This window comes from Zootoca vivipara, chromosome 2 (genome assembly GCF_963506605.1).
Source record: "Zootoca vivipara chromosome 2, rZooViv1.1, whole genome shotgun sequence".
Taxonomy (NCBI): Eukaryota; Metazoa; Chordata; class Lepidosauria; order Squamata; family Lacertidae; genus Zootoca; species Zootoca vivipara.
Window position 1 is genome coordinate 16,688,756 of NC_083277.1, and position 15,165 is coordinate 16,703,920.

At 45.5% G+C, this 15,165-nt stretch overlaps 1 protein-coding gene across 1 annotated transcript; it reads right to left on the bottom strand.

Annotated features, from left to right (window-relative positions):
- Positions 1-979: 979 nt before the first annotated feature.
- On the bottom strand, positions 980-12,077 carry LOC118081089 (cholinesterase). Its single transcript, XM_035107255.2, has 5 exons — positions 11,819-12,077; positions 9,660-11,163; positions 5,535-5,698; positions 4,327-4,405; positions 980-1,409 (listed from the first exon to the last, which is right to left on the bottom strand). Exons 2-4 carry the CDS (start codon positions 11,153-11,155, stop codon positions 4,353-4,355), a joined length of 1,713 nt encoding a protein of 570 aa, XP_034963146.2. The 5' UTR covers positions 11,156-11,163; positions 11,819-12,077; the 3' UTR covers positions 980-1,409; positions 4,327-4,352.
- Positions 12,078-15,165: the final 3,088 nt, after the last annotated feature.

Sequence of the window (15,165 nt, forward strand, 5' to 3'; positions counted from 1 at the left end):
TTAGCTCTAGTTAATGGATGAAAGGGTTAAGACCATAGAGTAAGCTTTTTTCCTAGACTCAACCAGTTTCTGCCCCCTCACCTCTGTTGGCAAACGGTTAGGAAGATCCTTTGTTCGCTTTCTTTCTACTGTTTGTCTTCTTCCAACATGTGAACTTGGTCAGATAGGATGTGTGTGAGCTTGATCGCTCCAAGCTCAGACCACTTGTTCAGAAACGTTTTACTATATTTTGTAACCCAAAATTTCTGCCTGTGTTTTCTTGCTGCTGTACAGAAAAACGCATGAATCTGACCTTTGGAAAGTTTGTAAGTAAAAACCATTTTAACATACCCAACTCTGTGGTCTATTCTATGCTAAGAGTGTAGAAAGGGGAAGTGTTGTAAGTGACTTAAAACAGGATATTTAAAAGCCTATATTCCCATACTTTTCTTTGCTGCATGTTCTGTGTTTCGAAACTTCTGCTGGGGCTCTCTTTTAATGGAGAGTATACCACCTTGCCTTGGGCTCTAGGGATCCAATGAATTCTTCTTTTATAATAACCAAATAACTGACACATACCATGCTTGTACTGGCTGCATTTAATGCAATCCAAGACCCAGTAGAGCAGAGTTCAAGACCCCACTCGGCCATAAAGCTTATTGAGTGACCTTGGGCCAGTCACTACTTCTCAGCCTCACAGGGTTGTTAAGGGGGAAATATGGGGGAGGGGAGAACCATCCACACCACTTTGAACTTTTTGGAGGAAAAATGGGATATAAATGTCATAATAAATCTAGCTGGTAAAAACGTAATATAAATGCGGAGAGGGGACTGTATGGGCCTGCACGTGTTGTTGAACTCGAACTCTATATGAGGACCTGAACTTTGGCCTTTGTGCAGAACATGAATATCCCCACTAAAGCTTTGCTTTTTGCACCTGTTTGCATGCAAAATTTCAATTTATATTGCTGACCTTTGTTGCTGTAATGCAGAGGCAGGAATAGGAAGCTGGGGAAATGCTTTCAAAAGATTTATTTATTTTATTGCATAAATTACATACTGCTTGATTGTAAAAAAAGCAAGCAAGCAAGCAAGCCTCCAAGTCAGGCACCCCCAAACTTGGCCCTCCAGATGTTTTTGGACTACAATTCCCATCATCCCTGACCACTGGTCCTGTTAGCTAGGGATGATGGGAGTTGTAGTCCCAAAATATCTGGAGGGCCGAGTTTGGGGCTGCCTAGTGGTTCACAAAAAGAAAACAGAGGTATCAATTATCACTATACTTCTGCTTCATCTCGACGAGTTACGGTCCTTGGGGAATCAACTTTGGCTTTCAGGCAGGTCTTTGCAAGGCAGTAGCAAGCCCTTTCTGTGAAAATGAAGCTTTATAATTCCACATAATAGATTCTTCTGCATCTTTTCAGACATCTCTGAGGGACACAAAACATCTGCTGTTAGCGAGAGCTCTTTTTACAAGCGGAGGATAGCTCAGTGTGAATGGGTGTCCTGGATGACCTTCCCCAAAACCACATGTGCAGGCCATGACATTTCTGAGGGTGTACTGGTTTTGATCTGACCCTGTCAACCAGTGGTTGAGAACCTGTGGCTCTCCTGAGGTTGTTGGACTACAAAGGTGACCCGGAAACTACAATTAATCCAGAATGCGGCAGCTAGACTGGTGATTGGGAGCAGCCGCCGAGACCACATAACACCGGTCTTGAAAGACCTGCATTGGCTCCCAGTACGTTTCCGAGCACAATTCAAAGTGTTGGTGCTGACCTTTAAAGCCCTAAATGGCCTCGGTCCAGTATACCTGAAGGAGCATCTCCATCTCCATCGTTCTGCCCTGACACTGAGGTCCAGTGCCGAGGGCCTTCTGGCGGTTCCCTCGCTGCGAGAAGTCAAGTTACAGGGAACCAGGCAGAGGGCCTTCTTGGTAGTGGCCCCCGCCCTGTGGAACGCCCTCCCTCCAGATGTCAAAAAGAAAAACAACTACCAGACTTTTAGAGGACATCTGAAGGCAGCCCTGTTTAGGGAAGCTTTTAATCTTAAAGAAATTAGTGCATTTTAATATTTCTGTTGGAAGCCGCCCAGAGTGGCTGGGGAAACCCAGCCAGATGGGTAGGGTATAAATAATAAATTATTATTATTATAACTCCCATGAGCCTCAGCCAGTATGGCCAATGGTCAGAGTTTATGGGACCTGTAATTCAGCAACACCTGCAGGGCCATAGGTATTCTACCCCTGGACTAAACAGCTTGGAACTGGATTCCTGACAGTCTGCTTCCATACGTACCTGCCCAATTCTTAAAGCTTTCTTCAGTGGCTCCATTCAATGTCCCTACTTTCGAAGGTGGGTGGCAAGCCAACAAGAGACTGTATTTTTAGTCGGGGTGCCTCATGTCTGGAACTCTCTCCCTTGTTTATAGTTGCCAATTCCCTTGGAGATTTTACATGAACATCTGGAAAAGTGGATTTCTTCTCCCCTTTAGCTATCGACGGGATATTTTCCTAACTTTTGTTACTCAACCAACCTGCTGACTCTTTTATCTGCATAAGGCCCCATCTGCAATATACATTGGAAGCAGGATCGTACCACTTTATACAGTCATGGCTTCCCCCAGGGAACCCTGGGAAATGTTGTCTATTAAGGGTTGTGAGAGGAGACCCCATATTCCCTCACGGGGCTACACTTCTCAAAGTCATTTAACAATCCTGCTCCCTTCCTGGGGAACTCTGGGAAGTGTAGCGCTGAGAGGGGAATAGGGGTCTCTTAGTAACTCTAAATGTCCTTAGCAAACTACATTGCCCAGGATTCTTTGGGGAGAAGCCATGGCTGTTTGAAGTGGTACCAGATACTGCATTACATGTCTTGTGTAAAGGTAAAGGTAAAGGGACCCCTGACCATTAGGTCCAGTCATGGAAGACTCTGGCCTGCGAGCCTCATCTTGCTTTATTGGCCGAGGGAGCTGGCGTACAGCTTCCGGGTCATGTGGCCAGCATGACTAAGCCGCTTCTGGCGCACCAGAGCAGTGCACGGAAACGCCGTTTACCTTCCCACTGTAGTGGTACCTATTTATCTACTTGCACTTTGATGTGCTTTCAAACTGCTAGGTTGGCAGGAGCTGGGACCAAGCAACGGGAGCTCACCCTGTTGCAGGGATTCGAACCGCCGACCTTCTGATCGGCAAGCCCTAGGCTCTGTGGTTTAACCCACAGCACCACCCGTGTCCCTACATTCCTTGTGTAGATGGGGCCTAATCAAGGGTGGGGAATAGGTGGCCCTCCAGATGTTGCTAGACTTGAGTCATTCCTGACTACTGACTATGCTGGCTGGGGGTAACGGGTCACAGGTTGTCCATCCTTGGTTTAAATCTTGGGGTGTTTTATATCAACGATTTCATATTTTTATAATGTTTGACATAGTGGAAATCCTGGTGACTGAGAGGGTAACAATATTTTCAATCAAGAAAATGACGATTTCTCCATATGGGGAAAAAAGAAAACTGGAGGAAAGATGTTCTTTGCGCTACACTCCCATTTCAGTTCGCAATATATTATGATTATTTCACATATATAACCTGCCCGTCCTCTGCAAGGTGTGCACAGGTTCTAGTGATACAGTAACCCATCTTCCATAAGGACTGGAGGGTGTAGGACAGGGGTCAGCAAACTTTTTCAGCAGGGGGCCGGTCCACTGTCCCTCAGACCTTGTGGGGGGGCCGGACTATATTTTGAAAAAAAATACTGAACGAATTCCTATGCCCCACAAATAACCCAGAGATGCATTTTAAATAAAAGGACACATTCTACTCATGTAAAAACAGGCTGATTCCTGGACCGTCCGTGGGCCGGATTTAGAAGGCGATTGGGCTGCATCCGGCCCCCGGGCCTTAGTTTGGGGACCCCTGGTGTAGGAGCTGTTATGTTGACTTACCCGGTAGTTGTATTCAACTAAATCTTCCTCAGGGTAGGCCCGTTGAAGTTTAAAGAACCTTAGTTAGTAATTTCCATTCATTTCAGCAGGTCTTCTTTGTGTGAAACTAACTGCCAATGTAAAAATAGTATCGAGTCCCTTGAATCAAATGGGACAGTGTGGTGGCATAAACTGAAGTAAATATAAACCACAATCCAACCAAAATTAACCACTTTTAATCCCCATTATTTCCAGGGACAGATGCTTAAATTGCTCCCCAATGAAATCTTATCAAATGGATCTTTAAAACGCTTAATTTTGTCTGGACAAAATTGTATTCCACCCAAAAAATTTTGCTGGTTCCATTTGACTACTTTCTCCCAACTCCCAACAAGATCCTTTCTTTCTCTCCATCCTTACTGATACTTACCTGTGAAAAAAAGCCTTTCTCTTAATTCACAGCTCCTCCCTTTCATATTGCTGTGTGGATAAGACATCTTCTTGGATTTCTTTTTAATGGCAAATGAAGGAGGAAAGGAAATTATTATTATTAGCAGTAGTATTTTGATTTCTAAATTATTATGATTAATAATACCCGCCCTTCCCTGTAAGATCCCAGGGTGGGTTACAACAATGAATTTTTTTAATCAAAAATTGCTTTCAACAAATTAAAGTCGCGAATATATGGTAAAATAAGAACGTAAGAATGTGCTAAAAATAAGAACATATATCTCCCAGGTGTCTAAGAGCAGCATAAAAAGTTGTGTTTTCAGCAGATGACAAAAACTAGGTAATGAAGGTGCCAGATGCAAACACACTTCTGTGGGGAGGGAATTCTACAACTTAGGGCTGCCTCAGAGAAGTTCCCTTCTCCTGGGCCACCACCACCACACTGAGCTTCTGATCTATTTTTTATTTTATTTAAAAAAATATTTACATTTCCCTCACCCATATGAGCCCGGACAGTGAGGTCTAGCTCCGAGGGCCTTCTGGCGGTTCCCTCACTGCGAGAAGTGAGGTTACAGGGAACTAGGCAGAGGGCCTTCTCGGTAGTGGCACCCGTCCTGTGGAAAATCCTCCCATCAGATGTCAAGGAAATAAACAACTACCTGACTTTTAGAAGACATCTGAAGGCAGCCCTGTTTAGGGAAGTTTTTAATGTCTGATGTTTTATCCTATTTTTAATCTTTTGTTGGAAGCCGCCCAGAGTGGCTGGGGAAACCCAGACAGAAGGGTGGGGTATCAATGATGATGATGACGATGATGATGATGAAATACAATAAAATGCACATAAAACAATGCAAAATAAATATAAAAATGACTGAAAGCAACTGAATAAGCCTGTCAGCATAAATAAAGACCTTCAAGAGATATCTGAGGTGAGAATGAGCTACCCAAGCGAATATGTGTGCGAGTGAGAAATTTGTTCATATAAAACCCAAATCACTGTGTTTTAACTGGAAAAAAGCCATGCTTGAATGGTGGTGGGGGACATTTCTTAGAATCGTAGAGTTGGAAGGGACCCAAGGGTCATCTAGTCCAACCCCCTGCAATGCAGAAATCTCAGCTGAAGCATCCATGACAGGTGACCATTGCAAGGAAAGCTTTTGGCCCTGTCTGTTCCCCCTTTCCACTCACCTGGCTTTGATGCCCCTGATGGGAGTGTCTTCCAAAAACTGCACTGCTGAGCCGGCGATGGCTCCATCACACGGGGTGGCTCCGTGTTGAGGACAAAGAAGTTCTGCTGTGCCGGGTCATAGATGGGCCATTTTGTTCCATTGACATTGGAAGGAGTCGGGTTGCTGAGTAGGAAGCAAAGAAATCATTGTACTGTATACATAGCACTGGTTCTGTGTGAGGCACACAATACACTACTTTGCTTTCTTAAAACAGTGTTATGACAGGTGTGGAGTGCTGCCACCACCACCACCACCACCAACAACAAATTTATTACCTGTAAACATCCCCCCCATCTGACAGGGTTTCCGAAACAACAATGTTGAGTATCAGTGAAATACTTTAGTCGTGTTCATAATTAAGCTAGTTTAATGTCATTGATTTTTGGGGAGGGATAACAGGTCTCCCATTTTCATCATCGTCACATGGGCATACCCAGGATCAAAGCTAGGGGGGCACACCAGCCACGCCCCCAGCCACCCGATTGGCTAGCTGGCAATGACATGGCCAGGATCCCCCCAGGAGGCATGGTCAACGTCCACACACCCCAGAGGAAAGGGGGCCGTTTGCAAGGCAGCACACAGAGCCACCCGTGCTTGCACTCCTGCCTTGCCCGCTCCTTTAATGGCAGCGGTGACTAAAACGAGGCAAGAAGCTGCCTCCGTTGAAGGAAACCTGGAACTGGACCTGGGCTAACTTCAGCCCACACTCTTTCAAGTCACAGCGAGCACAGCACAGAAAGTGCTGCCCCACAATGCTCCACGACACTTCATTATGCAAATGAAGAGCCACGGAACATTGTGGGGCAGCACTTTCTGTGCTGTGCTCGCTGTGACTTGAAGGAGTGTGGGCTGAAGTTAGCCCAGGTCCAGGTCTAGGTTTTTTCAACGGAGGCAGCTTTGCTGCTGCTGCTGCCGTTTCGCTTCAGCCAAGCAGGCTGAGGCGGAGCACAGCAGGCACTGTCCCTGCCTGTCCTCTCCAGCTGCCCTGCTTCCAGCTGCCCTGCTAGGTACACCCATGCATCGTCAGCTATATATTCTAAACTTGGGTTAGAGCCCATTGAGCCAAAGACTAACAAGGCTGTCATTTCACAAATGCATATAGAGGAGGAACAAAGATGATTTCCAGTTAAAAGAGCAACCGTTTCCTTTTTACAGACCGCAGAGACCAATGGATCTGTGATTCCATAATAAGAGACAGATTTGTGCACTTTCTGAGAAATCTGGTATATACAAAGAGTACACTGTGAAACTCAAGATGGGAAGGCATTCCTAATATTTCAGAAAGTCCAAAATATTGGCTCTTTTTGATAACTAGATGGGAGTACTATTTCTGATTATGTTAATCCAATTTCCTTTTTAAAATTTATTTTAGACCAACCAGGCAGTAATCAAATGTGTTAAATTACTATAATGTAACATATACTATTTTTCTTTCTTTCAATGTACATTTTCTTTATTGCAGTTTTATTTCATGGACTAGCATGCATTGTTTGTATTTGTATTTATTTGCAGTTATAAACAGTGGTTCATACAGCTGTTTTTTGTTTTTTTACCACCCCTGCCCCTGCAAAGCACCAAATGTCTTTTTAATTACATTTCACATTTTAGTCCCCACCAATGGCCATGTGGTTTTGGAGGCCTGTTCTGTCAATGTTAAGTATGTAATAAAACTATGCCTGGTTGATTGAGAAGTAGTGATTTTCTTGTCTGTTTGATTCTCTCGTACACGAGTTGTCAGCTTGTCCATTAAAATATCCATTTCTTTTTTGTGATATCCAGAAATTGCATTATAGCTAACTCGTGTATGTGCATGTGTGTACTTTGTACAAAATCTCAAAATGCTCTGCTTTCACACTAATCGGTTGTGCGCTATCCCCAACAAAAATTGCCTGTTAATTGTGCAACTCTGCACTTGCATAAACAACTCTTCTTGCAATCAGTGTTATCAGTGCATAGCAGCTTCCGGAGGTTTTGCGTGCTCATCATGATTTTCAATTAGCGACCACCTGCCTCAGCCCACAAGAGAAGGAAGTGTGGAATTATAGAATAAGTACTACAATAGCTACCTCAGTATAAAGAAATGCAAGCTAGATCCAGAGAGGCGGAGATAATGACATTATTCATAATTAGAATGCACACAAATTATGAAATCAGCTAAAATTTTGAACGCTGAGAATATTAGAAATGCTTCCTAATCTTAGTTCGTTTGCGTGTTTTTTCACTATTTTTATTCACTTTTACACATCAAAAAAGAAAAAGAAAAAACCCATCACCAAAAAGAGAAAAGAAAAGAAAAAGAGGAAAGAAAACTCAATATATCAACTAATATTCTCCTAATATTGAAATAATAATCGTCTTTTCTGTCAACCAGACTTCCCGTCTACTCCCCACCTCAAATTCTCATTGTTTATACACTGCCATAGCATGACAAGTTCTACAGTGGTACCTTGGGTTACAGACACTTGGGTTAAGAACTTTGCTTCAGGATAAGAATGGAAATTGTGCGCCAGCGGTACAGCGGTAGCAGGAGGCTCCATTAGCGAAAGCACGCCTCAGGTTAAGAACTGTTTCAGGTTAAGAACAGACCTCTGGAACGAATTAAGTTATTAACCCGAGGTATCGCTGTATTAGAAGGCTGATTGCCGAAGAATTGATGCTTTTGAATTATGGTGCTGGAGAGTCTTGAGAGTCCCATGGACTGCAAGAAGATCAAACCTATCCATTCTGAAGGAAATCAGCCCTGAGTGCTCACTAGAAGGACAGATCCTGAAGCTGAGGCTCCAATACTTTGGCCACCTCATGAGAAAAGAAGACTCCCTGGAAAAGACCCTGATGTTGGGAAAGATGGAGGGCACAAGGAGAAGGGGACGACAGAGGATGAGATGGTTGGACAGTGTTCTCGAAGCTACCAACATGAGTTTGACCAAACTGCGGGAGGCAGTGGAAGACAGGAGTGCCTGGCGTGCTCTGGTCCATGGGGTCACGAAGAGTCGGACACGACTAAACGACTAAACAACAACATCACTGCTGTATTAAAGTTTGATAATCTTTGATTTGTCTTATCTTTTTCATCATACTTAAAACTACTGCTGAAATTATTCGAATGCTGCAACTGACCTTAAACTATAATTGTTATTTTTCAAATAAGTTTCAAAGACTTCCTGTCTTGAAATAAATACCTATTTTGGTTTTTTCCCCTTTCCCCTCTGACAAGCTATCTAGTTCTGCATATTCGGCCAATTTTTGAATCCATTCTGATCTCCACGGAACACATCCTAATCTTAGTTTGAGGTTGGCTTTTATACAGGCCACCCTCAACTTACCATAGCCAAAACGCATTGGGTTCAGTAGCGGGCGGGATTGACAAAGTATTCCCCCCCCCCGGGACACCCACCTACTTTCCACCCCCTTTTATTTTTATTTGCCAAATGTGTAAAGCTGAATGCCAGATAATTAGTGTCCCTATTTTCCAGGGACACTGCTGGATTTACAGAAGCCGTCCCAGTTTCTGATGTGACCCTGGAATGTCCTGCTTTTCCTTATGACATCCCTATTTTCATGGGAGAAATTTTGGAGGGTGTGGAGTTATGTGACCCGCCCCCCCCCCAAGCCAAGGAGATGAGTAACTATACAACATTTAGAAGACATCTGAAGGCAGCTCTGCATAGGGAAGATTTTAAATGCTTAATGTTTTATTGTGTTTTTTAATATATGTTGGAAGCCTGCCAGAGTGTCTGGGGCAACCCAGTCAGATGGGCAGGATCTAAATAATAAAATAATAATAATAATAATAATAATTATTATTATTATTATTATTATTATTATTATTATTATTACTATTACTACTATTACTATTATTATTATTATGGAATAGGAAGCCCCTATTTTCACCAGAGAAATGTTGGGTATGGAATGCTCACAAGTTAAATGCGCATAAATTGTGGGTTACCTGTAAGTTTCATGTTTTCAATCTCAAAGCAATAGACAAGTCTTTTGGCTAAGTCGCCATACTCCTAGAGAAGCGACTGTCTTTGTGCTGTTGAGGCAAGGGTGACCGAAAGGAGAAACCAAAAAGTTCTCTTACCCGCTTCGGGCAAACTCTGCCCAGTACCGCATGACACGGGGGATGAGCTCCAACTCTGCCTTGGTGTGGTTTTCCTTGGTTCCTTTCAAGAGCGTCAAAGTTCCGAAAACATACGGGACCTCCGCTCCGTGGATGGCCCCCAGCCATTCAGGCCAAACAGAGCCAGTGCTGCGGTGGCGGAAAGTATAGACATACACAGGGCTTCCAGCCTCTGTCACCGCTTTGGCGACATCCACGAGTGGGCACACGAAAAAGTAATCGCCGCAGGCTTTTGCCATGGCTGAACGGTACCTTGCTGGGCCTTCGGGTTCTGCCTGACTGTACCTCTCAGCTGCAGCTTTGATGAAGTCACTGGTTGCGTCGCGGACGGTGATCTGCAGCCCCTTCAACAGTTGCTCCCGGGTCAAGAGGCAGTCTTTGGTCGTGTTCAAAAAAGGGCTTGCATATACGACGAAGGCAGACCCTTCATCGGAGGTGGTACCGATCACGATAGGCTTAGCCGTGAAGTTCTTGGATTCTAGAAGCTTCCGCGGATCATCGGGGAGGAAATCCCCATCTGTTGTCGGTGCAAATGGTAGATTCAGAACCACCGTGGGGTCCACAACAAGGAACTGGGCGGTTTGGAACTCTGATGCGTTCTTTCCCTGCAAGCAACTCACCAAAGCAGGGACCTCTTCTTGAGCACAGCCCATCTTCTTGGCCAGCTTCTTACTTCTTCTTCTGGCCTCCTCAGGATTCAGCCAAGCCCAGACTGCAACGGAAGCTCCACTCTCTAGCACAGCACGATGGAAAAGAGGCTGGCTCCCTGGCGAGAGGAGGTGAAACGCAACAGAGGCTGCTCCAGCACTCACGCCAAAAATGGTTATCCGAGTAGGGTCTCCACCAAAGGCAGCTGCATTATGCTTCACCCAAGACATGGCTAGCTGCTGGTCCATCAGGCCCATGTTCCCTGGGACAGCTGGTGGCAACGAAAGGAAGCCTAGAGGCCCTAGGCGGTAATTCATGGAGACCACAATGACATTCTCGGCAGCAGCTAGGAATGCTGCGTCGTACAGCACCAGGGAGCTTGTGCCAGCAAAATAGGCCCCACCATAGATCCAGACAAGGACAGCGGCTGGCTTGGAGGGCCGAGGATGGGGCACCCAGACGTTGAGGTAGAGGCAGTCCTCTGAGAGGGGCGTGTTGGCAGTCCATGTTTCGGCATCCGGAGGTCCGGAAATAACTACCTGGGGGCAGGAATTGCTGAAGTTGGTGGCCTCCAAGACTTGGCTCCATGGCTGACGAGGAACGGGCTTCTGGAAGCGCAGTTTGCCTACAGGGGGCTCAGCGTAGGGGATGCCTAAAAAGGCCGTGACATTGCCAGAGCCAGACGGGAGACGCTTTCCCTGGACAGAGCCACTGCTGGTCACCACCACTAAGTCATCTTCAGCGGCAGAGCTGGATCCCACCAGCAAAAGGATGAGGCACAAGATCCAAGGAAGGAGATGGGGGGCCATTGCAGCAGCTGAAAGGGAAACGTCCCAGAAATTGTAGAATACACAAAATACGATATTTCAGAAGGATCAGTCGGTTGGCCCATCTAGATCAGGATGCCAATGGGAAGCTCAAAAACTGGATCTGAGCACAACAACACTCTTCCTACTTGTGATTCCCAGCAACTGGTTTTCAGAGGAATAACACCTCTGAATAGCCGAGGTAGAATTTCTTATTTTAAAGCCTACTTTTGGTTTTGAAGGACAGCTAGCTCGAAAGTGAAGAGCAGGGGAGTTGGAACCTATTCTTCCTCTTGAGGGCCGCATTCCCACAGTGGTAATCTTCCAGGGGCCACCGGCAGTGATCAGGGCTGGAGCCAAAAGTTAGCAGGGTGTCTCTCAATCTCACTTTCTGCAATCCCCTTTTATTTCTCCCCAACCCTGCTTCCTCTCCTTGCCACCCTGCTTTGCATGCAGGAGGTACAAGGTTCAATCCCCAGCATCTTCAGGTAGACCTGGGAAGGACTCCTGTTAGAGACGCTGGGCAGCTGTTGCCGTCAATGTAGCTTAGTGCAATGTAGCTTAGGCAAGACTAAGCTAAATGGACCAACCGAGCCACATCCACTTGGTGAAATTTCTCCCATCACCTGAGGCATGTGTGCATCTCCTAAGACAGCACAGACTCACCTCTCTTTTTTCCCTGGTGGTTTTTCTGTAATTGTTCTCAGCGTGTTCGTAGTCTCCCTTGCTCCCTTGGAAAGGGTTTCGAGAGACTGGTTGCAATGATTTCAAGAACAGTGATTCATCAAGTTACATATACAGAGTGGGAGGAGACTACATAACAAACGAAATGTTGTTCCAGGTGAAATGGGGTAGTTGAGAAAGATTTCTCATTTGTGTGCAAGAGTTCTCTGCCATGAGGCATGAGATCCTTTTGCACAAGTGCAAAGATGCAAGAGTGTATTGGGAAGTTTTTAATGCTTGATGTTTTAGTGTGTGTGTGTGTGTGTCCTGACTGGCGATATTCCTGTCTGGCGATATTCGCCCCTCCTTTCCTGAAGTTTGTACTTTACTTCTTTTTATTAGCTGTTTTACAATTCATATGTATTTATTATCTAAACTTCACTATCATTAATCTTCCAGTAACTATTATATTTCATTAAAAAAAAAATATCCTTCCAGTAGCACCTTAGAGACCAACTAAGTTTGTCATTGGTATGAGCTTTCATGTGCATGCACACTTCTTCAGATACCTGAAGAATCAAATCCTGCCCGCAACTACATGCAAGGGTAATACTTTGATAGATAATCCACCAGCGGTTTCCATTCTTCCTTAAACATTTCGTCATTATGCCTTCTTAGTTTGGCAATTAATTCAGCCATTTCAACATAGCCCATCAGTTTCATAAGCCATTCCTCTGGTGTTTTATGATGTTTTTATATGTGTTGGAACTGACCAGAGTGGCAGAGGGAACTCTCCTAGAGGGGGGATGATGATGATTGCTGAGCACCATGCCAGATTTGACGGGAGTGCATGAGCTGCTTTTATTCCATACTGTTTTCAGTTAAGAACTGCCTCTTTCACAGCATTTGAACTGCTGCCATTGTTAGGTCCACCCTGCAACGAAGGACAGGGAGAAGCCCAAGAGAGCCTCTTAGACCTCTTTTGTTGCCCACACTGCAATGCAGGAGCCCCGCAGGGCTGCCACTGTGTCTTACTCTCTGGTAGATGCTGCCAGTACCTACCCACTTACTCCTGCGTATCCAGATGGGTAGGATCCATGATGCACTAAATTGGCATCTGTCAGTCTCAGGAGATGATGGAGGCGTGAGCCTTTGGGGTGAAGCCAAAACTGTTTGAAGGTTGCAGCACCTACTGTGGCTGTAGAGACCAATATGGGAGATAAACGTTTGTTGCAGCTGGAGAAGACGAAGGCATCCAGTTATGTTCCTGCAGATGCACCATGGCCTTTCTTCTCTCTGCCCTCCTCCCAGAGGTCATTTCTCCTCTGTCCATTGCTATGAATACATGGCCTGCCTGCCTGCCTCCAAGCACTGCAGTCATCTGCAAGGGATTCCCACATGGCAGGGTTGATGTTGCCATTTGGAGACATCTTTGTCGGTCTGCCAATGGGCCTGGTACTTGAAGCCCCATAGAGCATATCCTTGGGCAGTGATGGGCAACCTTTTGAGCTTGGTGCGTCAAAATACAGCAAAAAAACGAGCATAACTTGGGTGGTGTGTCACTTCGAGAAAAAAAACCCTAATTTCGCGATATTTATAGTTTGAATAACAAAAATGTATAATTGTAATATATAACTGTATTTAATAAACCAAAAACTAATTATTTAACCAAACCAAAAAACCCTTATTTATCACAAAGTGCCCAGAGTTGTTGAGCTTTTTTTGGGGGGGAGCTGCTGATCAAAGGTTTGGAGGTTTTTTGGGGGGGGCTTGCAAAAGTTGCTGTGCTTTTGGGGGGGGATGCCCCAAAGCTGCTGCACTTTTTTGGGGGGGAAAGAGAACAGAAATAAATGATAAATAATACCTTCCCTGGAACTAACACGCAGCACCGACATAGTCTGCTAAAGCGCCAAAAAACCCAGCACAGAACAGGTTAAAAACCGAACGCTGTTATACCCAATCATAGTCTGCCAAAGCGCCAGAAAAACAGCACAGAAAGGGTTAAAAAACCAATCTGGCTACCAGCAACAACAAGAAAAAGGGATCCAGGTTTTAACAGCGGAGACAAGCTGTAGTGGAGACAAGCTGTAGCAGGAGTGGGAGAACAAATGGGGGGGAAGAAACAACAGCGTGAATGGGCCGATGGGGCTCGTGCCAGCAGTGTGGGCTCTGTGTGTCACGTCTGACATGCGTGTCATAGGTTCGCCATCACTGTCCTTGGGGACCCTGCTGTCTTCCATTGTGTGGTCATGACCAAGCCAGCGTAGATGTCACTGACATAGGAGTGTAAACATGCTGGGAATGTGGGCTTGGGAGAGCGCATTTGTTTTAAACTCTTTCCTGTCCGGCGATATTCAAAATCTTCCTGACGCAGCGCATGTGGAAGGCATTGAGGTGTTGCTAATACCACCTGCTCCAAATTACCATACTTTTCTGTGTATAAAGGTAAAGGTAAACGGACCCCTGACCATTAGGTCCAGTCGTGACCGACTCTGGGGTTGCGGCGCTCATCTCGCGTTATTGGCCGAGGGAGCCGGCATGCAGCTTCCAGGTCATGTGGCCAGCATGACAAAGCCGCTTCTGGCAAACCAGAGCAGCACACGGAAATGCCGTTTACCTTCCCGCCGGAGCGGTACCTATTTATATACTTGCACTTTGACATGGTTTCGAACTGCTAGGTTGGCAGGAGCTGGGACTGAGCAACGGGAGCTCACCCCATTGCAGGGATTCGAACCGCCGACCTTCTGATTGGCAAGCCCTAGGCTCAGTGGTTTAACCCACAGCACCACCTGCGTCCCTTTCTGTGTATAAGACCTTTTTTACCCAAAAACAAAGTATAAAATTTTGGGGACGTGCGATTGGTTGTTGCAGCGAGCAGGAGAGTGTCAGTGGTGATTGGGCGGGTGACTGGTGACTGCAGCAACGTCCGCTGTGTATTGGCCGGTGCTGTGTCAATCGGGAGTGCGTTGCGTCTGGATAGGCTGCTTTGGCGACACTCGCGATTGAAAGTGAAGCTCTGTAGGGTGAGTGGTTTTTTCTTGCTAACTGCATCCCAAAGAAGCTATAGAAATGTTTGCGATCCCCCCCCCCACAAAAAAAGCTCAACAACTCTTGGCAATCTCCCCCCATTTTCTTAATTTTTAGTCCCCAAAAATAGGAATAGGGGTTCATCTTATACATGGGGGCGTCGAATACAGGGAAAAATATGGTAAATGGGGAACTGAGCAACACACACACACACACACACACACACACACACACACACACACACATTTAGGGTGCAATCTTAATTCTCGCTACTACAAAGATGACCACAATGATGATGATGATTTTGGTAAAAACATCTCTTT